Source organism: Danaus plexippus, chromosome 19 (genome assembly GCF_018135715.1).
Source record: "Danaus plexippus chromosome 19, MEX_DaPlex, whole genome shotgun sequence".
Lineage (NCBI taxonomy): Eukaryota > Metazoa > Arthropoda > Insecta > Lepidoptera > Nymphalidae > Danaus > Danaus plexippus.
Window position 1 is genome coordinate 8,894,482 of NC_083549.1, and position 26,753 is coordinate 8,921,234.

General features: G+C 35.9%; 1 protein-coding gene and 1 long non-coding RNA gene across 2 annotated transcripts; one reads left to right on the forward strand and one right to left on the reverse strand.

The window, feature by feature from the left end:
* Positions 1–7,198: 7,198 nt before the first annotated feature.
* Positions 7,199–16,264, reverse strand: LOC116767957 (cytochrome P450 6k1-like). The gene is made up of 9 exons (XM_061523451.1): positions 13,171–16,264; positions 12,484–12,684; positions 11,403–11,549; positions 8,781–8,965; positions 8,549–8,697; positions 8,330–8,448; positions 8,149–8,254; positions 7,824–8,072; positions 7,199–7,746 (listed from the first exon to the last, which is right to left on the reverse strand). Exons 1-9 carry the CDS (start codon positions 13,330–13,332, stop codon positions 7,571–7,573), a joined length of 1,494 nt encoding a protein of 497 aa, XP_061379435.1. The 5' UTR covers positions 13,333–16,264; the 3' UTR covers positions 7,199–7,570.
* LOC116767958 (uncharacterized) lies at positions 9,487–19,468 on the forward strand. Its single transcript, XR_004353349.2, has 3 exons — positions 9,487–10,817; positions 17,426–17,595; positions 18,080–19,468. It is a non-coding gene; the product is annotated as an uncharacterized LOC116767958 (long non-coding RNA).
* The last annotated feature ends 7,285 nt before the right edge of the window (positions 19,469–26,753 follow it).

Below are 26,753 nucleotides of genomic sequence, written 5' to 3' on the forward strand. Positions count from 1 at the left end.
TAATAGTAAGGGGAACTAGAGCAGATATTGTAAAGTTCAACATTATGGATGTTTGTTAACATCTTAAAATTAACTACAAATATGAGAACACATTGGGGGGAGGTAGTATAACTTTTCCTTCAAAGTTACTTTTAATAGGAGACTGGACAGTACCTCATTTTGAAAAAAAAATTGAAATTGTTCGCGATTCAGGAGAAAGAGTGAGTAACATTGATGACTAAATATCGAAAGTTTACCCTGAAATCAGCGAAATAGAAAATAAAGATCATCAATGGATGAATCAAAGGCGAGAAAAAGTAGCGTGGACGAAATTAAAGACCAAATTTGAAGTAAACTTCCAGGAGACATAGTTACCACATCTATTATATATATTGATAATGTAATGGATCAAAAATATGTGGTCCATTACCCACAGGAGTTTCATAATCCTTTGAACCCAAGTGGCCTGTCCCCCTATTTTCTCACGTTTTAAAAATAGGTGCCCCATAAATTTTACTAAGAAATTTAAAACCACCAAATTTATGTAACAGGACCCGACTTGAAATCAAATTTCTACGCTATAACGTGATCGGTCCAGCAGTTGGTCAAACAGTGCTTATACATACCTCGCATTCCAATGATTCAAAACGATTTACCTTTTAATATTTAAAGAATTCAATTTTCCGTTAAGCTATCTTTCACCCTTACAATTCATAAATCACAGAGGCAAACATTTAAACACGTAGGAATCGATTTACGTCAAGACTGCTTTCCACGCGGCCAACTATATGTCGCGTTGTAAAGATCGGATTGCGGAGAAAACCAATATGTTCTTCTGCCACAAGTAAATAAAACTATAATATAATTTACTCAGACGTACTTTAAAATAATTATATTTTTTTAAAATTTAAATTATCTAAAATAATAACAAAATTGACGCTGACAAAGTTGTGGCTATAATTTATAAAGCAGAGGAGGTTGTTTGTAAAAATATATATGATGCCCAAAATAACTATTCCACGCGGACGAAGTCGTGGGCACAGCTAGTATATTATAATTGAAACATTAGTACGCTAGCTGAAACCGCGACTTTGTAGTCTAGAATAGTGACGTTGAACAGATTTTTTTTGATAATTTTTTAATTTAAAATGCTATTGTTTTGATATTTAAAAAAACCTCTCCAATTATGATTTTCTACATACAATATTACATTCGCGGCCAAGTTTACGCGCTGCTAGAATTGCTATTACGGTACAGATTCAAATATATTTTTGTCATATATTTTTTTTTATTAACAAAGAGCGATCCGTAACATTTTTATTATATTGTAAAATATATTATTTATATATTTCTAACTAAAGTTATGACTTAGCTCATTGGAGATTGCAATTAAAGCTGTGTCTGTATGAAAGAGATTCATTGACGTTAGATTCCAACAATATTCAGTAGCTTGTATCTCGTGTGTGAGATCGTTCGGAGTGTGTTAGTGAGAGATCCAAGGTACTGTTCGTTCTCTGCTTACCTTACAAGTACACCCCAGGAAGGTTCACCGGAAATACGAGAAACGTGGTCTTCTCGGATGAATGTTGTACAATATACAAGAAAACAAAAGAAAATTAATGAATTGAAAGGTATTACTTTAAAAGTTAAAAAAAGAGTAACAAGGGATTAAAGAAAAGTAATATGCATATATTTACTCTCCTTTTAAAATTTTAAAACGCGTATGTGTGAGGAGCCACAAGAATATCTGGATTATATATTTATTAAGCCGCATCAATTTACTTTCCACCTTTCCTATACTTTAACGAACACATATGACTGTACTCAGACATCTTAAGGGTTCAATTTGTTGTTTAGAAACTATAATAGCTCCAGAGACCACCGAAGGTCGGCAATAAATATAAACTGTAAATTAGTTGTTGTACGTAAAACACTGTTCATTGTGTAATATAACTGGCAAAGGGTTTGCGTGGTTTCATCTCCAGTGTGTCACAAGACCTGTAAACTAACACACCGACAACAAAGTGATCCTTTAAAGGTTCTGTTGTCATCACCAACTTAACATGAAAACTTAAAAAACCCTGTAAAAGCTGCTCTCTTTCTCGGAAGTAGTTATTACATTTGTAGTTGTTTAAAAAAAATCTAAAGTCACGTGACGGTTGTAAACAAAAAAGTGGGTGTATCTGTATTATGGACCCGGCCGTTTTTTGTTCGTGAACACGTCTCGTAACGGGTAGTAGTTTCTATACAAGATATTATTATTTGTGTATTTCATAATCATAAGAAGGCTTCTGGATATACATACACGTTTTGTTTATAATGGAAACTGATTGATCTCATGGGTTCAGAAAATAAATCAACTACACAAATAATTACTATTAATTATTATAGATGTGTGATACGAAAAATACGAAACAAACGGCATAGAGGATATTCTAGATTTCTAGTAAAGCGTGCTCAGAAATCGTCGATCCAAACATACTTTCATTCGTGTTCTCCTTGTTCCTTTCGTTTAGTAAATTAAACAAAATTGTTTGTTTTATCAAATATATAAATGGAAAAACGCGTTCCAAGTTCGACTAAGAGTCAGTCGACTGGAAATGAGACTCAATCCTATTACTTTTTTCTAGCGAGCACTAAATCACACGAGGGATGGTTTTTAAATTAACCTATGACGCTCGTGATTTATGAAATGAATTGGATATAAAAGATGGGGACCAGAAATAACACATAATAAGAATAACTTCGCTTTTTGAACGGTGCCAATATATCTTCAATTTATATTAACTTTCTTGTACAACACTAGACGTTTTGTTTTGTAAATTATTGGAAAAAATAGTAGTTCGGAATTATAAATTAATTATAACAAAAAATATTTTCAGTAACCGTTGGCTAACTCTACATGTCTCACTCTACATGTTTTACTTATAAAGTATCAGTATAAATGGTTCCGGCGCTGTTTATCTTTGAAAGTAGTAGTATTCGAGATACTTGGAGAATATGCAGGTGTTTGTGAGTATTATTGAGGGTGTCCTGTCTGGTGGTGATCAAAGTTGTGTGTTTGGTGTTACTACCAAAGACTCATATGTTCGTTATGTCGGCTGCCGTCTTATATAAGAAGTATCGAGTAAACCTCAGTAAGAGAATTGGCCAATAAACAAATTAATACCGGAAATGAAATGATATTTCATGATTTTAGATTGGCCGCACTTCACACGTGTCTAGGTTTTCGTTGAAGTTGGTAGAGGGCGCATCGGTCGAAGTGACGCGTGAGTGATTGGCGGAGGATGTTCGGATTATAATAATAATTTGTTTATTTCAGACAATTTACAGTCCATTTGTTAATTACAAAAAGAGAACCCTTACAACTATGTTATAATTAGATTGATCAGAAACATCTCCAGTTTTATTTTTAACAAGAGGGATCACCACCGTTCTCATCATATCGGCTGGAAGGTAAGAATGTTTTAAGCACAAGGAGTAAAACTTCGCCAATACTCTATGTAGATAAACATGTCTTAGATGTTCAATGCTGAGACCATCATGACCAGGCGACTTACCTCTGTTCATTCTTTTAATAGTCTCTGCTATCTGAATAGCAGAAAATCTCAAAGGTGTGGCCGTAATCGTGTCAGCATCATTCATTGGAAGGGCCCAAGGGAGAAGTTACTTGAAATTGACTTCTGAACATAGTGGCAATCCCTTCTTCGCAGGTCGACCAGTCCTCACATTTAATTTGTTTGTTGCTTTCCAAAATTTAACAAAACTATGAGACGACCTGTGTGAGGCAATACTGTCCATTCTAACTTGGTCTTCATGTTTTTGACACCATTTTAATTTACTTTTAAAGATTTATACTCTCAAATGTCGTCCCAAGCCCGGCCATGCCTTGGTTTGTTCATAAGCAACCAGTCACGGAACTTACTATTTGCATTCTCATATGCCTTACGTTCATGTTTATTGCAGCCGATTACGCGTTTTTTTATATTAAAAGGGCCCTCATATGTAAGTTCAGCTGCTCCGCTAAGAGTAGCAACAATTTGAGGGTACAAATCATCCAATAGATGCTTATGATCGACATCACGTCACATTCCGCCTGCACAAGTTTTAAAGGAGTATGTAAAATCGACTTTTTCGAGCAGCTCGTGGCATATGTCGTGATATCGCTCAATCTGTGCATCAGACCTAGAGCGCCACAATATTTTATTACATATATTATCCGGTGTTTGAATTTTTGAAACCATTATATTTAAGTTACATTCTATTATAAGCGGGAGGTGGTCAGACCAGTACACATCACTATCAATTCTAACATTTGAAACAGTATTCCACCTGCCTGTGTCACTATACAGAGGTCTAACCACCTCATACTACCATCGATATCACTAATAAATGTAATGGTGCGAGACATGGTGCCCAATTTTTCCACATCAGCACATAACCACTTTTTATCAAGAGAATATTGCTGTAACTCTAACCAAAATGGGTAACCTGGGTGTGCATTAAAATCTCCTAACATATAGACTGCTTCTACATCGTTATTCTCTATAATAGCATCTATTTCCCCCAAACAGTTCACAAACTCAACACTGTTGTCAGGGGCATCCGTGGGCATATATACAGAAAAAACAATAAATGATTTTTCGCCTACGGTTCCTTTGATAGCTGCTAGTCTAACACTACAACAATGTATGACAGAGACAGTGTCAAATACATTTTTTCGCCACAACAAGCAACCCCACCGTATGGTCTCCCTTTAAGAATACCAGCGGTGGTGTCGACAACTGTTTTACATGTAAAATCAAAGCTACCACTCACCTTGCCCAGCAACGGCAGGTCATGAGCAAGGGGCCATGTCTCTTGCAAGGCTATAACATCAGCGTATACACACAAGTCCCGTATTGACTGCATGATCTTTTAAAACCTAACAATTATAGATACTAACGTACATTTATTTTTGTTACACATTATTCGTTTAACGTTTTTTTCTTTGTGTCACTACAGTCTTTCTTAAAAACTATAAACTTTCTAAAACAAATGCCTTCTGGCCACATTTCATCTTTTAAGAACAATGGAACCCTGTAACTATCTACATAAAACACATAGGAATCATAACCTTTGTTCACTTTTGACACGATTTTTTCTAACATCACTAACACTTGTGTCTTGCGAAAAATATAGTCAATAATATCCTGCTGCGATGTTTCCTGACTAATATTTGAAATATACAACGGCACTTTTACAGAAGCTTAAACTTCGATTTCCTTAAACTTCGATTCAGGCCCATGACTTGCTTTTCCACGATTACTTATGAAACGATTACGATATCTCAATTTCTTTTTATTTATAACTAAATTCCATTTTTCTTTCTCCATCTGTTCACTCTTACCTAACAGTTCAATCTTCTCAATTGCACTCGAGTCATATGACTTGGCGACGGTTTTGTTATTGTTCTTAATAATAGTAACACCAGGCGACACCTGTGACGATTCCTTTGAAACACACGCAGTAATCCGCCGATCGGTGCTGGAAAAATGCAACGGTTCGCCTATGTTCGAGGCGTCAGAGGTAGGCCTTACAGTAATCTGTGTTGTGTGTGTTTTCCGTGTGCGCGTCAGAGACAGCAGATTTCGTTCTTTCGCTTAACAACTATAAGGGGCTGCTATTGGTACCGATCACAATTTCTTCACATGTATTTCGTAAGTGCGAGGAAGACAGATTGTAGTTAGTATGCCCGTCAATACTGTTCATTGATTCCTTTGATTTATCAATAGTCCTGTCATAATATAGGTTCGTAGCATCCACTCCCATAGGCTCGCTGTCGTATTCAAAACGACGTTGAGAATTAAAAGTTCCTCTTTTTGTATTAACGTTTGTTATATAAATTTCAAAATTACCCTCATGTTGAGAAGTTTTTTGACGCGAGTTTGCGATACAAAATTCTTTCATATCGTGACGAACACTAGAACATTCCTGCTTTACAGACTCCATCTCACCTTGCATTAGCGACATACTTTCCTGCAGTTTTAAAATATCCCGTAACAGGCGGGTAGCGTCCAGATGATCAAACGTTATAGGTGGCAATTTATGCAATTCCTTGGCCACGAAAACGGGCAGGAGATCCGAAATAACTGCATCAGCCTGCTTAAGGAGATCTATAATACCTTCTAGACTCTTTCTACATTTATCAGGGACTCATTCATCCAAAGGAACTGCTTGAAAAAGTAATTTCTTTGCTAAAAAATATCATCTGGGGTAAAACCAGTTTCACACACCCTTATAAGGGTATCATCATCCATAACACCAATTATTATTGTGTGTATTTTACGGTTATAGAAACGTATGAAGAAATGAAGTATATTATAGAGGAGGCGATATCAGTGAAACCTGAAGGTCGTTACTTTATTTATTGAAGTAAAACTTCTTTACGCACACTTTACTGGGGGTTGAGCGAGTGAAAGCGTTACGAAAAGTGTGATCGGGCGAGGCGAATTAAAGTGAGAGGGAGATATAAGTTAGTGAAGATAGATAGTGAGTGTATTGCGGTTCGTATATTACTGTAGGAGCAAGCTTTCTTTCATAGCCAGTGCTTCAAGTATATATATTTAGGGAACACACATTTAATTTAGGGATGGAAACATAAGCTGAAAAATCGATTCTCGATTCCGATTCTTTTCCAGAAATTTCGATTCTCAGAATCAATTTCAAGAACCAAACAATCAATTTCAAGAATCGATTCTTTTCAATAATTAATTCTAAATAATTATTTTTTTTAAATAAAAATTTATAGATTTTTTTATTTTTTAGAAGTAAAACTATTTTAATAAGGCAAAAAGTACAACTTAATGCAAATTATAGAATCGATCATTAAGAATCGATTCTGGGTCGATTCTGATAAGTGGGAAACGAGTCTAAATAATCGAGTTTTTTGACCATAGAAACTATCCTCGGATAGAATCGGGTAGAATTGATTTTACCATCCCAAATTTAATTTGATCCGAATTTAATTTGAATGAATAATAACCAAAATGAGTCTACCACAAGACATGGAACAACAATTGATGCAGGTTTCTCTAGATATCTTTCTAATTTTCATACAAAAACATATGTATCTTATTTCTCATATGATATGTCTATTGTTTCGGTCTTACAATCAACCACAGCGACAACTGATGTATCTGATGATGAATATAATGAAGATAATAAATAAAAAGAAATATTTAAAAATAATTATTTATCAAAGATAACCCATAATGAATTCAAATATTTGTACAAAATTAATATGTGTATACATGTCTGCATTATACGTATATAAACATATACATATTACGAGTACATATAGATGGAGCGAGAGAAGTTATACTTCAGTCGTGTGGTCTAAAGCACACAGGTTTTTTGTATGTTAGGATGAGATAAAAGTATAATTTTCAAAGTTAAACAACAATTGTTATAATATAAGAGACAATTATTATAATTAAAAAAAAAATTAAGAATCAATTGTTATCTTTCCATAAATATTAACAAAAAACTATTAGTTTACAAGGAAACAATTGTGAAGACATTAATTTATATCTGTCTACATAAATCTTTTTTACTTGTTTCTAGGAACAAATTCTACGCGAAGTTTTTCTCCAGGAGTATATACCATGCTATACGGGTCAATCTTAGTCTGGGCGGGGGTAGGCGTGTTGGGTAAAGGAAATATTTCGTAGTTTAGAAACAACGCAGCCAAAGCGGTACGCATCGTCATGTATCCGAACCTTTTACCTTAGAAAAAAATAATTTCATTAATCGAATGCTGAATTATGATTATTCTATGCTAAAAAAATAGTACAAATATATACCAATACAACTTCTGGGTCCTTCTCCGAAGGGCATGAACGTGTAAGGTTTTATGTTGGTATTATTCTCTGGTAAGAATCTGTCGGGATTAAATGTATATGGGTCTGGGAAGTATTCGGGGTCATAGTGCATGCCGAGTATGTTGATATACACAGGGGTACCGCCTTGGATGGTCAGCGTGTCGTCGATTTTATAATCAGACTGCGCTATCCTGTCCAACCAGGTCATGGCAGCATATTTCCGAAGTGCTTCTGGATAATAGACACGTGTATATTTAATACAATCCACGGATTAACTTCAGATATGTTAATTCGGTGTTTTTGATACCTTGTATAACGCAGTTCAAGTAAGTCATTTCTCCTAACGTCTGCATGTCAAAGTCTTCATTGCCGTAACGTTCCTTTGCTTCTAAAAGTTCTCGATATAACTTTTCCTAAAATAGAAAATGTGAAAAATTGTGTTTATGTTTTTATTCAAATGCAATGCATTATGTAGTGTATTGATTGACCTGTATATCGGGACAGTGAGCGATCTCATAAATAGCATATGTAAGGGTCATAGCTGATGTATCAAATCCGCCAAGAAGAAGAACGGCTGCCTGAGCCACTATCAAACCATTCGGTAATTCTAAAATAATAAACACACACTTTCAATTGATTGGAACCTTCCCATAATCCCCATGATTCCCATTATCACTATTTTTAGTAAAGGTCAAAAGTAACATTACTCTCATTGTTTTCTTCACTCTCTCTCTCAATTTTGATCAAACAATCAATAAGGTCATTTCTTCTTATGTTCTCTTTCTTGCGATGAGTCATTATACGATCGACCACTTCACAAAAATATTTCGTTGATGATCTTGGAAAGAACTTCAATCTGAAACGTAAACATTTTTATTGGCTACCTTATGGAAATAGAATAACTAAATGTGACATACTGGGTACGACTTGAAACATTACCTGAAAATATCAGTAACTTCAGGCCAAAAGAATATAGAGAACATTGATAATCCTCGGTACAAAGTTAACTTGATAAAATCTCTAGTGATGTCTCTCAGCGGCCCCTCGCCTGTGAGCGTGGCATTACTTTCCACACCAAAGGCAAATGTTCCGATCACATCTGTTGCATAGTCGACCATCAAATCCTGTTAATTTACGAATTACGAGTTTTATTTCTTTCTTTTTAATTCAACTTAAGAAGATCGTTCGTTATCTTCTTCTTCTTAATGCTTAAAAATTGATTGCTGTTCGTTAGTTTCGATAAAACTCGACAACGGCTGGACCGATTTGGCTAATTGTGGTCTTGAAATATTCGTGGTAGTCCAGGGAATGTTTAAAAGCTAACCAAATATGAATATTCTCGGAATTAAATAAATAAAAATCGTTTTTTGATTGATGCGTCTTCCGTCATGTCGTTTAGAAACCAAGTTGAAAAAATAGTTAAGAATGAATAACTCATTTGATTTTTATATCTTTTTAACCATATATTTATCCTCATTCGGTAAAAAATTAACTTAATTTTTATTAGCTACAATTGTTAGACTAGGTGTATAGTTATTAACTTTGTATTAGATTATTTTTATTATGATTGATCTTTTTTAATTTCTGAACACAACCATAATATTTGACATTTGACAAGTATCTTGTTGTTTGTTTAAAATATGGCCTTCATCCGTGCAAAGACGTGCATACTTGCACAGTATATTGACAAGTATATGTCTATCCATTATCTATATCGATTGTCGATCGATACCTGAGAGTGCACTTTTATATCTTTATGATAAATTACCGATACGTGCGGGAGAATTTTCTGACTTCGGTGATCCTTTGTGATAGAGATACTTCACTGCTAAGTGCGTGGGAACTTTACACACATTGATTAACTATAATTTACGATGCCTAGGAGAAGACGTCCTGACTTAGGTTGTTGAAGTCGGTAAAATGTGCGAAGAGATACCTTAAGTGCTAATCGCACTGATGACCGGAGAGAAACAGATCAAGAAAATAGTCTGTTTTTTAGTTTCGACTTGTCTGTAGCTGTTAGCCCTAATGGCTTCACAGTGTTACCGGGAGGGGTGGGTGGCCCGATGGGACCTACCCGTTAAATTCAGGCCTGAAATGCCTGGGGGTACGGAAATAGTTGTATTGCTATAGCTGAACTGCATTCTTTATTCAGTGAGAATAAAGTTGATAGGCTTAGAATGCAACAAGTTTGTGCACACACAAACACAACATTATGGAGCACAATATTATGAAATTGAGTGATGCCACAAATTCAGTGCTCATGGACGCTGGAACTGGCAATAGATTATTGTACTGACAAATCAGTAACAATTGGAGACATTACAGTAATATGTAAATACTGTAAGGTGTTAAAATACATTGCTGAGTCTACTGGATTATGTTGTGCTGAATGCTAAGTAAAATTGCCACAATCGGTCACACCACCACATCCCTTACACTATTTAATTTCTGGGATTGGTAAAGATTCTAAGCATTTCTTGGCCAACATTCAGAAATATAACAGCTGTTTCCAGATTAGATTGTTTTTGCTACACATATTATACAAGACAATTTCATGCCCACTTTCAATGTGTTACAGCCTAATATTTTTTTTATATGTAAGTTTGTATTAATATTAATTGGAAATAATTATTGGAGAAATGTTAAAAAATAACAGATACAGAGACAAATTTATCACTTACTGAGGTCGCTGTTACCCTACCAGTTGAAGATCATACACTTCTACAAAATTGTTTAATGGGCAATTCAGATGTGGAAGTTGATAAGTGTTGTGCTCACAATCCCACAGTGAAGAGAACTACTGCTCATGAACTAGAAATGTTTTTCATCAGAACAACAATTTTGTGAGCTTGTTCAAAATAGTTTCTAATCAGATGCCGTCTGAAATCCATAATATTGTCTCTCAAGCTCACTCAACACCTGCCGGTGACCACACGAGCAGCTCTAGTTCAGCCGCTATTGATGTTCTCTAAGGTAAACCGCTGCCAGGAATTTGCTTTCTTCATGTTTTATATTTTGTATCATTTCAGTTTCAGCATTAATTTGTGAATTTATTTTGGTTGCTTCTGTATAACCATATTTTTCTTAGTTTTGAAGTGTCCATATATTTGTTAATATAAATAGGTTTAGTTATAAGTTTGTTTGATTTGAAAATGGGTACAAACCAACACGTCCTTTGTATCAGTGGTAGCATTTATCCATCATAGAACACTTAGTAGTGGGTGGTTTTTGTAGGTTTTATTTAGATCAGTTACATAAGTAGGTTAGATTATTTTTATTAGTTTAGCATAAAAGGACATTGCTTCGTTTTTGTTTTGTTCTTGTTAGTGTATGTAGTATGTACCTAAAAGTTTTTAATTGTTTTATGTTTATTTTACATAGACGAAGTAGTGGGTAAGAGCTAGTATCAAGATTTAAACGAATTCCTATATAATTAAGTGAACTGTGAAGTAACAAGATTTATATGATCGGTATCAAAACACGACTGAGATGATGGCGTCAATACATAAACATATAAAAAGGATTTAGTTATCTTTAAAAATTGAAAAATTGGAATACCTTGAGATGTAAGACAGTGTATCCGTCGTTTTGAATTCTTTGGACTAATTCCTTGGCTTTGCTTCGTGTATAATCCTGATGGCTTTTCAACTTGGCATTTGTAAATATTCCAGTTATCTTTGATCGAATGTTACTCCATAGAGGATCCTGAGGAGAACATTTAAGTGATCTTTATATATTAAGCACATCAAGAAGTTACTCATAACATAAAAGGTATTTAATTTTCTGTAAAAACTGCCCGCCTAAATAATATGAACCAAATTACAAATATTTAGTTTAACCTTTTGTAGTAAAAACAAACCAAATTCATGTTATAGTAATTTTTTATTTCCCTATCTACAAACATTGCTTCCCAGAAGCACTGGTATAGAATGTTTAACTTATTAAAATGAAAGTAAAGTCGTTTTTTACTGGTCTTATAACTGTATTAATTGATTACCTTAAAGATATATATCTGTTGGGATCTTTTAATCTTTTAAATAAAAAATCATCACCAAATTCCAGAAGAGTTGTATACATCATCAGCCTATCGGAGCCCACTACTGAACCAAGGCCTCTTCTCACATGGAGAAGGCTAGAGCATTAATCACCGCGCTTGCTCAAGACGGGTTGGCGATTTCAATCTTATAATTTGAAATTATAAGACCAGGTTTCCTCACGATGTTTTCCTTCACCGTCCGTCAGTTGTGTCTAGATACTCTTAGAAAGTACATATGATTCGGAAAAGATCACATTGGTACTTGCCAGGTTTCGAACCCGCGCCCTCACGTACGAGAGGCGGGCCTTTAACCTCCAGGCCACCACGACTCATATTGTTGTATACATATGGATATAAAAATGTCAGCGGTTCTTGAATGAAGTTGTTATAAAAATTATAAAAATAAGATGAAAAGCAGCCACACCCACTGCACATATATATTTATGATAAGTACTGAGTTATATTTCTATTATGTTTAATAATAATAACATACACACAATCAGTTATGTCAAATCAGAAGTCACATTCAGTTTGTATGTTTGTATGCTCGGCGGCGAAACGCTAATGTTTGAAAATTTCAGTACAAATAATATAAAAACTCACTTTAACGGTAAATAAATTTAAGCTTCCGACGGGGTCCGTGGTTCCGGAGCTTATATGACGGTCCCTGAAGTTAACGAAATCTTGATTTAAAATTTTTCGCGCCAAGTTCGGACAATTTACCAGAAGGGCTGGTTTCCATATCAGCCATATACCCATATACGGTCTTCGACATTGCTCATACATACGAATAAGCCACAAAGCCTGCAAATTTAATAATTATAAAAAAAAAAAATTCTCCAAATGTAACAAACGGCCATATATGTGTAGAAAATAGAAAAAGTCCCTATTTTTTTTATGTGAAAGGTGGCAAACGAACAGACGGCCTATTTGATGGGCAGTAGTAACGGTCGCCCAGAGACATCCGCGACATAATTGTTGCGGATGCGTTGCCAACCTTAATTTTTGAGGAAAAGGGAGGGGCTATAAGGAAATAGCAGGAAACGCAGCCGCTAAAGGCTACTTCATGCCGATGTTAGAACTGTGAACGAGCCAGCCCATGTTAGAACTGTAGTAACTTGACTACAGCTAGGCTCTACCACCTTCAGAAATTGTCGTTTAATAAATATCAAAAGAAATTACGACCTCGGTCACACTATGAGGACATGGAACTAGAGATGGCTCCTTTCATATTATCATAAAATAAATGCTGAAGAATGTTTTGTTATAACGTGTACAAAGTTAACTTACCGCATTTTCTCTCAGAAGGAAATTAAGACTTCCTAGAAAGGGATTCGGTGCCAAATAAAAAACGCCTCGGTCAGACCAGTATCTGCTCACTTGTCTCCATTTTATATATAGCAAGCCGAAAATAATCACTAGTGATGTGAACAGTAACACGCCAGAAAACATAACTTGATTATAATAAACACACTCAAAAACTTATTAAGTAGCAGTCAGTTTATAACCAGACGAGTTACAGACAGTATGGTCGAAAATGATGAATTTGGGATTAGTATAATTAATGTAATAATTTTAAATATTCTTTGAAAGAAACTTAAAATAAAACCTTGAAGGAGGATTTACAAACCGGTTGAAGCGACTACGAACACTTCTTCAATTAATTATTCTCTATGACGACAGTTGAATAAATAACTAGCTAACCACTTACCATTTTCGAGATAAGAAAACTGATAATGTTTGGTTTATTATCATATTTTAATTAATATCTTAGTAGATAAAGTAATCAGTAATGAGAGAAAATGGGGGTATCGGTTCAACTTCAATAACAAATACACAGAATCCATTTTAACTTTCGCTGACGATCTCGCAATACTGAGACGTAACCTCAAACACTGTCAGGTACTATTGGATGAAGTGGATAAGTTCTGTGAGTGAACGGATAGATTAAGGACAAAACCAAATAAATGTCAGTGTCTCGGTAGACGAAATACAAGATACACCACATACGATCCGGGATTATTGTTTGGCGGTCAATGCGTTTCTACGGTTACTGAAAATGCACCATTTAAATTTCTCGGTCGTAAGATTGATAATATAGGTCTTACTCCATCTTTAGAAGGAATAGTAGAGATCAGTAACGTAAAAAAAAGCTTGAATCTACGACAATTACCTAACTTCACGTTTAAATTGGCCTTTCCTCGTCTATGATTTTAATAAAACCCTTTTGTCAAAATTTTATGCAGGCGTCATAAAGATGTTGAAGTTGTGTCTCGGGATCGCGCAAAGCTAGAGCCACGACTTCAATTCCATAAGCAGTTTATGGCAGGAGCACAAAATAGAGTAGGGTCAGGATCAAGTAAGAAGGCCCAAAATACGGATATATTGAAGTCTTTTATTCGGCAAGACGAGAATGATAAATATAAGATTCATGCAATGAGTTTAGAGATGCAGAACGAGTAGTTAGACTTGGTAGATTTTTGCAGCCCATTAGCACTAAAATGGCGCACCTTAATTTATAATTGATCTCCAGAATTGCTAAATTTTTATGTCAAAGCGTTCCAAATGACTCTAGCAGATCAGAGTAATTTAGTAAAATGGGGTAAAGGCACCGAAAAAACATGCTATATCTGTGGGTAAGCTGTTGGAACTACTAAGCGTTTGTTGTTATGAATTCTAGCCTTGAAGACGTCATTTATTGTAACCAACTCCGAGTGTCGGGTTATACAGTGTTTTAAAAAGGGGACCCAGAAATTAAAGGGTGCAATTCAAAAATGTATGCCATAGAATACCGAGAGTCTGGATATTTTATACTTATAATCACTAATGGAAACAACGAGTTCTGATAATGGATATTCAAATTTTTAAAAAACCGTTTGTTGTAGTGTGCCGAAGTAGAGCCACATCAGGAGGCTCACTGAGATATTTAAATGAGCGAGTCGTCACCTGGTCACCGCTATGCACTTGTCACTTAGCCACAAATATAAACTTTTATGTCCACACGTCATGTGCTGATCAGCATCAGAGAGTATTAGATTTGGAGCTGTACGGGCATTTGTTTGCTCGTACACTTAATAAAATGATATAAATTGACAATGTTTTTTTAATATTATAAAATATATTATTGATTGATTGATGAGAACGCCCGGTATGCTCGGTGAACGAATGCGAAATGAATAAAATTATAAGTTATTGTAATTTTGTAATGAAACAAATGCGATGATGCGTGCAAATAAATGATTTCGTAACTATGTCGAGCGTAACTCGTACATGCTCCCAGACGGGGAAGATGAGAGTTAGTAGATGGGCTTTGAGATGTAAGTCGTTATCCAGGATGACAACCTCCCGACTGGCCAACGGGCGCTAGGGAAGGTTGTGAAGCTTCATCCAGAATGTGACAATTACGTAAGAGTCGTAACACTTAAAACGAATAACGGATTAATAAAGCGACCGGCTATAAAGCTATCCATACTAACGTCAGCTGAAAAACAAGAGGACACGCATTACGGAAAACAAGGAACTCAAACTAGTACACAGCCTTGTAACAGTTCAAGCAGTTCTACCAAAACAGACATGTCGGTAATACTCTTCTTCACGATCATTTCCCCTTCAACACTAAACGTATACAATATTACGATATTGCAAAACAATAAGTCTTTATTTTGATTCATTTACTAATATGCATTTGATACGAGACCACTGGGTTCTTGCTTTATACTACAATACTCGTCCTTATCAAGAAGGTATCACGACTCTACATTAGTACATTGAAAATTTAGAGAAATTATGTCCAATAATTAAAATGTATTCACACGCAATCGTATTACAGTTACAGCACGAGATCCGAGAACTGCGGCTTAACAGCCATATACTATAAAACTCTCAATCAAATACTATAAAGAGGCAGCGCCGGCCTCGTGGTCTTATAAACGGTGTCGGCTACTTAGCAAACAGTCTGTTCGGAGTTTAAGATAATCATTTCGCTGAAAGGTACGAAGAGGATATCGATATTATAAAAAGTAACTAAAATCCTCTCGCGGCCTTATGGAACAATCAGACATCAGTCGTAGAAGCCGAATTCGACTTGTTTAAAAAAACCAAGGATACATGGAGCGTCAGCACAAATTAATACATCAAAAGTTAAATCATATAGACACTTCTTTAAACCAAGCCAAAGAGGGAATTCAAAACCTTTCATTATCTTCTGATTTCATAGAAACAGCTATGATCGCAAATAACCTATTGTTTAGTTTGAAAGGCATACAACTGACCCTCTTAGATACAGTCACTAATATCAACAATGACAAATTTAACTGCAAACTACTAAGTCCACAGAAATTAAAAACACGAGTCAAATATTATATCAGGCCAACTCGCAAAAGACTTGTCACCTCCGATTGATAATTTTAATTTAGCTGAAATATATAATTTACTTCAAATACTAATTAGAATGTCGTTAAAATGTATTATCATTAAAATAAAAATACCACTGATTGGAAAAGATATGTATGAAATCTTCAGGCTCATTCCCATGCCTTTTTTGTCCGATAATCAAATGGTAATCATAGTGTCAATACCCGAATATGCTGCAATTAATTTTAAAAAAGATGTTCCTATACCAGTCGCTGAACGAGACATTCAACAAAATATGAATTTGATTTTGTGTTATTTGAGACAACCTATCTATCATATCGAGGACGACCATAGCTTATGTGAAGTCATACCCGGGACAAGGATGTGCAAGATGGCAACTGGCCCTTGTACTAACACCTGGCGAGACTTAAATAAATTAAATGAATATTTTTACTTTTGTTGTTACCAGTGCTATATGAAGCTATTGTGTGAAGATCAATTTACCGCCGTCGCGCTAAAGGGCAATGGCTTGTTTACTATTCATTCCGATTGTATAATCAGATCAACCGATTTCTTTGTGTATACATATAAATCCGAGACAACTATAATTGAGATAAATCCCAAAATTGAGGCTCCCAAATTAGCTCAAATTAATCATATGATCAACATATCAATGCCTACCTCCATTCGGGCAGAGAGTGTATTACATTCCAGCAAACAATTAGCAGAAATCAGGAGACAAATAGATGACATGAAAGAGAATATGCCAATCATAGGAACGGTGTCTACACAAGATGTTCACCACTTCGCTGCAATATACATTATCATGGATATTATTTTGTTAGCGCGTATAATGCTTGGGGCCAAGCGATTACGGTTACGACGTCAATTATGACAACAAGAAACAGCGAAGTCACCGTCGCCGAGTCAGCCGTCACCGAGAGCGACATCTGCGGTTCCGACGGAGTGTTCAAAGTGTGCTAAAAGTGATAAAGTGCAGTGTAGTGATGAAACAAGTAATGTAAGTGAAGTGATTGTGTCTCCGGAAACAAGTGCGCGTATCGCGTATGTCGAGCGTGGCTCTTACAGGGGCGTTCAAGGTGACGGAGACGTTGATATCACAAGTCATTGCACATAAACCTACCGCCGTATGATGAAAAATGAATAAAGGTATACATCCTTTATGTTGCAGATGCGTTGCCAACCTTGATGAAGAGAGAGGGAGAGGAAAGGGCAGAAAAAAGGTAAAGGGCAAGCGGATCTCTCACTCGTCGGACGAAATGCAGTCATTAGTGACTACTCCACGCTGATCTTCTGTGTGAGTGTAGTGCTTCCCCGGTCGAGCTGGCACATGTTTGAACTGTACGTAACTGACCGCAGCTAGACTGCAACCTATTAAAGTATTTGTATTCATTTCATGTAGTATTGTCCTTTTTCTCCTGCGAGCATAAACACTGTATTAATAAAATTATCAATTTAAATATTTCAACTATCTTAAATTTTTTATAAATATATTGGTACTATCATAAGATAATCAACTTTTGAAAGACCGCTATTAAAGTATATTTGAGAACTGTTAATATGTCACTGGTGAACTCGAGTTCTGGCGCGTCTCCTGCTGGCTCCTCGTCGTATTCTAATACAAGTTATAACAAATTAAAATATTGAAAAACAAACAGTAGCCGTGTGTCGCTCGTTTGACCTCAGATAAGATAACTTGCGGGTGAGGTCGTGATATCCATTAATATAGATATATGGGTATGTGTGATATGACCTTTGTACCTTTACAAGTGGTCTATAATATATATAGTGGTCTATATTTTATCGAATTCTTATTTTTTTACAGATGGAAATAATCAAGCGCCCGGGAGCGCGGGCAGATCACGTGGTTCTCACTTGCTGGTGTAGCGGTCATCCTCACTACAACCTCACGGTGGCAGATCTACAATACCTATATACACATTCATAATCTTGGACCCCTCCCCGAGGGGCATCTCATCCACCCTCCAGTAGAGGCGACAGGATCAAACCGTGTGAAGAGCGGAAGGAGGTGCGTGCGGGGGGGGGGGATCCCCTGAAGATGACCTGAAATCCACCGACTGCTATCGCCGCCACGCCAGCTCCTACGATTGGGATCGGTTTCCTCCGGTTCTAGTCAGTGGCCTTCTAGAAAGTTCCAGTTTCACAGAGATTACTGCTCTCAAAATTTCCACGCTTGTCAGCATGATAACAACTAAGGCAGGCGAATATCGGTCGTGTCAAATCTCGCACTAAGTCTATCTTTAAAATTACAGACTAAGACTATTACTCACTTGGTGACTCCTGTTCAATGTTAGATAATAAAGTGTCCGATGCTTGTTGCTTACATTTACAGCTCGCTTACATTGACCTCAAAAAAACCCGAGGTCCTGCCTCTTGTCGTCGGTGACGCGTACAAAGTTTAGTAGGGCGGCGCTGATACGGCCGTTGGCAGTTGAAGGTGTCAAGGCTTGCGCAGCGCGTGTAGAGCAAGAAGTTATACTAATAATGATACTATACACAATTAATTTTTCTTAAGCTATGCTTTTGGTTCCTGTAAGCCAGCGACTTCGGCAATATTTCAGATACATGTACGGAAACCTTAGAGGTGTTTTAAAAAAATTACATTTTATTCAAAGAGAATGGACGTATTAGTTCACTAGTCGGAGATAACATCTACATGCTGTAGAAATATTATTAAACACGGATTGGATTTGTAGGCGGTAGAAGTGCGAGCGAGAGGTGTAACGGCTGAATCTCTCTACAATCTGCTAAATGACTCGGGCCTGTCCAAAACTAATATCAATTCTATGGAATATAATGAAATGTACTTTGAAGGCTGCCCTAGTAGATTCTTTTCAAATTTGGTTAGGGAGAGAGAGGAGCTTGGACGGTGGAGGTGAGCGTTTAACGCGCTGTTATATGAGAGTTCCGTGAGGAGGTTTTAAAAAAGAAATTTAATTCAGTTAAATTAATATTATTTAAATGAAACTAGTATTTTTCGGATTTACTACGCGGATTTTATTATTTAAAAACTACATAATCCCGACGTTTCGGTTACTTTGCAGCAACCGTGATCACGGGCAGACGAGGTGTGTGCAAATTAATATTATATTAATCGAAATAGAAATAACAATGATTTAGAATTGTGACCGAGTCGTATCGAGACTTACCACAGAGTGTGTCTTAAATGAAAAATAAATGTCTTTATTAAACATGATCTGTTTTGATCTAGGATATGAGAATGTGGCATTCCTTTCAGCCCTGTCGCATACATCTTACGGATATAACAACCGCAAGTGAGACTGAAATTCAGGGTTTTTAAAAACTGAATTTTGGAAATTAAACAATCTCCCGGAGTCTAGGTGAGGCTGTGTTAATTTCATGAATATCTTGTAAATTAGTTTCAGTATCAATACGAGTAGGTCTTACACCTGACAGAGGCATGTTATTATTATTATCAATCCTAATTAAACACTTATACAAGTTGAATATAATGAAACAAGCCATGATAATAAGGAAAAATGTACTAAACGCTAAATAATGAATTTCATATTTCCGTAATATAGGTGTGCTTTCAATTATCTTATTTAATTCGGATGCTAATTTAATATTCTTATTTGTTTCGGGTCATTTTGTTAAATCAAGATTTGGTCATTTTACAAATGTTTAACTAAAATTAAATACATTAGTACTTATTGGGTTACAACACGAGTCATTAATGATGTTAAAATCTAACATACTACTATATATATATATAATCTACTGAGCCAATGACCACATTTTTAGTTGACAAAAGTTTTAAATTGTTTGTATACGCTGTGCACTGTTCTGGTTTATTCAATGTCCCTGTGCCGGATACACTTTTTTCCATAATTTCGGAGGTACCACAATCAATAGCAACTTTATTTGGTTTTGTTTGTATAAAAATCCAACGATTATAATTAAAGGTTTCCATGTATCTGGTTCACCAGTAATGGTTTTGGTTTCACATTGCTTAGGAAGATCACAATCAATTTCACAAGTCTGATGTCCATTTCTTAAAATCGCTGTGGATATTTCACAAAGCAGAACTCGGAGATTAACGTCTTACAATCATCTAAATTATCAGAGTTACAGAAACTAAAGCTTTCTAGGTTTGTTACGTCACGAGGAGCTGGTGACGGTGAATTATGATACAAATAAAATTCGTCATGCGATGCCCGAGGTCCCTGCGGTACAAACACGATTTCATAATTAAAATAATAACAGGTTACCTTAGATATACTTAAAATTAAATGAATATTGTCTAAACTTATTGCTAAAGGAGTCTCAGTGTCTCTGGGCAGATGTCTATTGTTATCTACGAGTTCTCGGTAAATTTCAGAAGGCGACGAGATGTTTGGATGTAGGATATTTTTGGCTAGTTAACATGATAGCATGGACCAGGTCTTCTAATTGAAATGAAAGTGTTAACAAAGAGCTTTCTAATTCAGTTTATAAGGAATTTATTTTTGTATCAACTATTGGCCCATTTAATAAACTACTTATTTGTGTAAGAATACTTTGCAATGTCTGGTTAAAGACATTTTCAATAACTTTAATATTATTTATTTTCTTTTTGTATGATTGCATAGCGATTTTATTAATTAGAATATTTCTTTTATCAAACTTGCCAGTTTCTTCTGATCTTTCTCCGTAGAATTAAAAGGAGCATCGTTTTCATGAAGAGTGCCCAAAACATTTTTGATACAGTACTCACTCCTGCAATCCGCGTAGAGCGTTTTGCAATTAAATGTGAAAGAGATTCATATTCACGCAATAAATCCTTAAAACGAACTGTAAAGGGAGATACATTCCAAAAGCATAGGTAATTTTTCGTTTTTTTACATACATGTCCAATATTTTTTAATGTATTATTCAGATTAACAAGATGCGAATTAATATAGCATATGTCCACAAGACTTAAAATGTAACTTTTCTTTGAGGATGTTGATTTTAACGACACTGTCGAAATAAATCCCCGAACTAGAAGTTATTGGTTGAACGACGTCTTGCTGTGCGTTAATCGTTAAGCTGAAACAAAATGAATTAAATAAATCAATGTTTACTACTGAAAAATATATAGAAAATTTAATACGAAAGGGGTAAAAAGATTGGGGCGATACCGGTTCTTCCACGTTAGTGCTCCTGGGCAACGTCTGGGTGCGTTGCCCAGACTATAAACGATAGGGCGGTCTTTCCCTATTTGACCGTGCGATAATATTGCTGAGATGGTAAAATTATAATCGTCACATCAATATAGGGATCCCAACGAACTAAAACCCGGAATTACTCGTATCGATTGCCACGCCATTCCACCAATGCTAGAGAAAATAAGTAGTCAGATAAAGAGAAAATCTTCTAAATCTTCACCAGGACCCGATGGTATCCCATTTATAGTCTAGAAGGTGTTCATCGGTTCGTAAACATCACATAAATATATACCATAAAATCTTGTCAAGGGAGCAAATCCTGGAGTGCTTTGGGAAAGCAATTTTTGTCCTCATTCCCAAAAAAGATCGGTTTACTGATCCGAAAGATACTAGACCGATAGCCTTAACAAATACTATATCTAAAAATTTTTTCTCAGTTCTCCAAACGAGAATGACGCGATTCATGCTCAGCAATAGGTATTTTAGGCCAGATTACTAGAAAGAGATTTTACTGGGGCTTTCTGGATGCCTAGAACACAACACTTTGCTGTCGGAGAGTGTAAAAGATGCTAGGAAAAGCGAGAGGTAAATAACAGTTTGTTGGATAGACTTAGAGAACGCGTTCGGGTCGATACAACATAAACTGATGCTATTCGGGCTAAAAGGGTACAACGTTCTACTAGTTAGTGATATGACCGCGTCATATGACTCAAAATTAAAGTTTTCTATAATAACTAAAGAAGGCGCTTCAAAGACTTTGTGCTAGTATGAGGAGGACTATTACAAGGTGGTTTATCTCCAATAGGATTTAATATTGTAAGTAATATCTTAGTAGATAAACTAATCAGCAATGAGAAAGAAGAGGGGTATCGGTTCGATAAGCAACCGATTAGTTACGTCAAAAAGGCTTGGATCTACGATAATTAACTAATATCACGTTTGAATTGGCCTTTCCCCGTCTAGGATTTTAATAAAACCCTTTTGTCAAAGTTAGATGGAAGAGTCATAAAGGTATTTAAGTTGTGCCTCGGGCTCGCAATCGGCTGATTCATCAGCTTTATTCAGGGAGTGGAATAGTTTTGTTATGAGTCTAAAAAGCTATCGGAGCACTATAAACACCTAAGAATTTCCAAGATATATATCCTGGGGAAATCCCATGGTGACGTCGTCACATCGCTCACGTCTCGTCGTCATGCCGCAGAGCTAGAGTCAAGACTTCAATTCCATAAGCAGTTTATGATAGGAGCACAAAGTAACAGAGTACGGTTATGATCAAGTAAGGAGGCCCAATATACGGATATATTGAAGTCTTTTATTCAACGAGATGAGAATGCTAAATATAAGATCCAAATAATGAGTTAAGAGATGCAGAACGAGGGTTTAGACACAGGAGATTTTTGCAACCGATTAACATTAAAATGGCGCACGTTAATTCATGATTGGTCGCCAGCATGGCACAAATGTTATCACAATGCGTTCCAGATGACTCTAGAACAGAGTCATTTAGTAAGATGGGGTACAGGTACCGAAAAAACTTGCCATATCTGTGGGAAGGCGTTGTAACTGCTACGCATTTGCTTGTAAGATGTAAGGTTCTCCTGGAAAGCGGTCAATACTCTCGTCATTACGATAATGTACTGGAAATCATACGTGAAGCGTTTAGTCTTTTTGTAGCCAAAGAGCAAATGGAAATAACCACAAATGAGCGATTAGTAGATTTTGTGAGAGAAGGTACTAGGGATATCAAACGTCAAACCTCATACTATCCTTAAAGCGGCTTCGGATTGGACTATAATGATCGATACGTATGAGAAACAATACTAAATCCCAGAAGACATTTGTGCGTCGGCCTCCAGACCAGACATATTTATAAATTCGCGAATTTTAAAGTGCGTTGTGATAATAGAGCTTACGGTTCTTTAAGGAACCAACATTCGCAAAGACCATACCATCAAGGTCAATAAATATTACGAGCTCACTAGAAATATATTCGTCGTGAATTTGCACTTGGTAGAAGTGGGAGTGATAAGTATAACGTCTAAATCTCTCTACAACCTACTAAAAGACTTGGGCCTGTCTAGAACTAATATCAATTCATTTTTGGAACGTAGGTAGGTAGCTCTAGTAGGTTCTTTTCAAATTTGGTTAGGTAAAGAGAGGAGCTTGGACGGTGGAGGTGGGCGTTTAACGCGCGTTAGATAGGGGCCCTTAAACCTACACCTGTTTCCAAAATCCCAGGCACTGTTTAAGCTCCTCTCCCTGCAACGAGATGGACCCGGCACCCGCACGATGAATCCATTGAATGCTAAGAGGTTTCGTCTCACAGCATGTGATAGAATCTAAAATCGGGTCATGAGAAATGGAAACAGAAATTAAGTAATACCAGTAACTTTTACCTCACACATGAGTGTTGTAGTTGTTGACTAAAAACGAAAACGTGTTGATGATTCCGAACAGTGTTTGGCCACGTTTAAACGTAACAAACCGGAATTTTTGCGTCATTGTGATAATGGATGAAACATGGATCAATCACTGCACTCCGGAATCAAATAATTGTCATCTGAGTGGACAGATGAAGATCACAGACAAACAGTACTGGTGAACCTCGTTCAAAGCGCCCGAAAGCACAACCATCAGCTGGAAAGGTTGTGACCTCGATATTTTGGAATGTGCGTGGTGTAATATTCATTGAATATCTTTAGAAAGGAAGTACCTTTAACAGTGAATATTATATAGCGTTTAGGATGAAATTGCAAAGAAATGAAACGCATATAACAAAGAAAATAATTTTGTTTCATCAAGACAGCGCACCGTGTCACCAGTCCATCAAAACAATGGTAAAAATACGTAAATTGAACTTCGAATTGCTCTCATATCCACCATATTCGCCAGATTTAGCTCAAAGCGACTACTAGCCGTTCGCAGACCTCAAAGAAATGCTCGCAGGTAAGAAATTTCGCACAAACGAATTTTGGACGTTGATGATTAAAGCTAATTTTGAGCCTAAAAACTGTATTTTCTTTGTTATGCCCGGGACTTTTCAACCCATGTTATATGTTATAACCCGTGTCAGGTGACATCATACACAATACTCCTATTACTTCAGTTACAATCAACCTTAGATAGCGGAATGCGGTAAGCTTCATCGGTCATCGAAAAAATCAAGCCCTTTAATAGGTACCTACACATATTGTCATAAAGTGTTTTCCGGGTCATATCATTATTTCCCTTCAAAAAGAGAGGAAAGAGATAAGTTCTGCAAAGATCATGAACTCGTAGCTTAAAATTGCGTCTATAGCTTAACATCCGGACAATCATATGTAAGCGGATGTCAAAAAGTTTTATCGAGACAGCGGTATCTCATCCGAAATCTCTCGTTGTTACAGCGACCGACTACTGCTCGTTCTCCAAATACCCGCTAAGAATGAGATATTCTAGAGACCGGGTCATACATCCTGATAAAATAACAACGGAAAATACTTCTTCTCTCGTCGGAGCACGGAATGACTCTCCAACTACCTGCCACTAACCTCACTTAAGCTTAAGCTGAGTTCCGGCTTAACAGAGATACGTGTACTCTTTGTAAAGTATTTAAATTTGAACTAGTCGCGGATCCCCAAACCTGTATTAGATATTCTAAATGAGATTTTGTTAAAGAGTTATACAAAGTGTTTCGGATTCTTTTTGGTACACAAGTGGAGATTCTATTGATCGCTCCTAATATTGATTGCAACTTTGTTCTCATATGGTTAATATGCATCTTGAAATTTAGTTTGTCGTCTAACCATAAGCCAAGATATTTTTCATGATGAGAGCGCTGTAATATATCGTTGTTTATCGTCAGCGGAGTGAAGTCAGGTATCTTTTTATTTTTAGCGGAGAAAATAATAAATGAAGTTTTAGCAGTATTCATTGTTAGTAAATTGTGTTGGAACCACTCATTTATCAAATTTAGATCATTTTGTGCATTGACTCTAATTTCATGAATAGATTTATGAAAATAAAAAAGACAAGTATCGTCTGCATACAGTTTAAGGTGGCCAGTTAGTCCTATATTTTCTATGTTGTTTATATAAATAAAAAATAATAACGGTCCTAGAATAGATCCTTGAGGGATACCGTACGTACATACATGTGCTACAAAAGTTATTAATTTTAACTACTTGCTGTCTATTTTTTTAATATGACTTAAACACCGCTAAGGCAGTTCCAGTCACGCCAATGTTACATAATTTGGATAAAAGTTTTTGATGACTTATCGTGTCAAAGGCCATTTTTAAGTCAATAAAGATACCTAATGTGATGTTCTTTTTATCTATGTTAGTTTTAATTTTAGTAATTAAGTCTACACCAGCTGAGAGAGTACTCGACTTTGGACGGAACCCATATTGCCGTTTACTTAAAAACTGTTTTTCAGTTAAGTACCCCTTTAAACGATTATATAAAATACGCTCAAATATTTTCGACATAATTGGCAAAACAGATATTGGCCTATAATTACTTGGATTGGATCGGCTACCACATTTGTTTATATGTATTATAGTCTAGTTTATCAATAATTTAAGAGACTTCATCTGAACTGCAACGTGTGAGGTTTGTTAATGTAATGTTATGTGTGTAACCATCTTCATACATGAAAATGTTCTGTGTACGTTCATGGTATGACTTCGGTATTTTAGAAGCCAGCTCGGGGCCAAATGACGTAAAAAAAAGTATTAAAGAGATCACATATTTCTTTACCGTCGGAAACCATTCCTAAATCTGACATCAGTTTCGGAGAAGCAAAACCATCCTTAATCTTATTCAAAGCTAAACCATTTATCACTTCAACATTTTTTTTGGGTTGTTATTAACCTTATCAAAAAGATGATTATAATATTTGCTTTTATGCATTTTAATGAGTGTCGCTGCTCGGTCTCGTTCTGTGTTAAATTTTTTATGTATGATTTCATTTAAAAAAAACTAAAAAATCACGCTTCCATTGCTAATCGAACTAAAAAATAGAAAAAATAATGTTCGAACACAAAGAAATTATACTAAAGTAGTAGAAGGTCTAACAATCATTCATAGTTAATCACCTCGAAATAAAATTATAATAAAAATTCAGAGTTTCCTCTCAGACGTAGTTGCCACTAGAATGATTGCAACATTCAATATCAAGCACTTCCTCCTGACCCCTGAGCCCTTGCATTTTAAATCGACAAAAAGCGTAGTAAATAAAGTAATAGAAACGAATATTATATTAAGAGGTTATCAAAAGACGATACCTTCATATCTTTTGTGATAATGAACCAAAAATTATCATTTTTTTCTTATCTCGAAAATGGT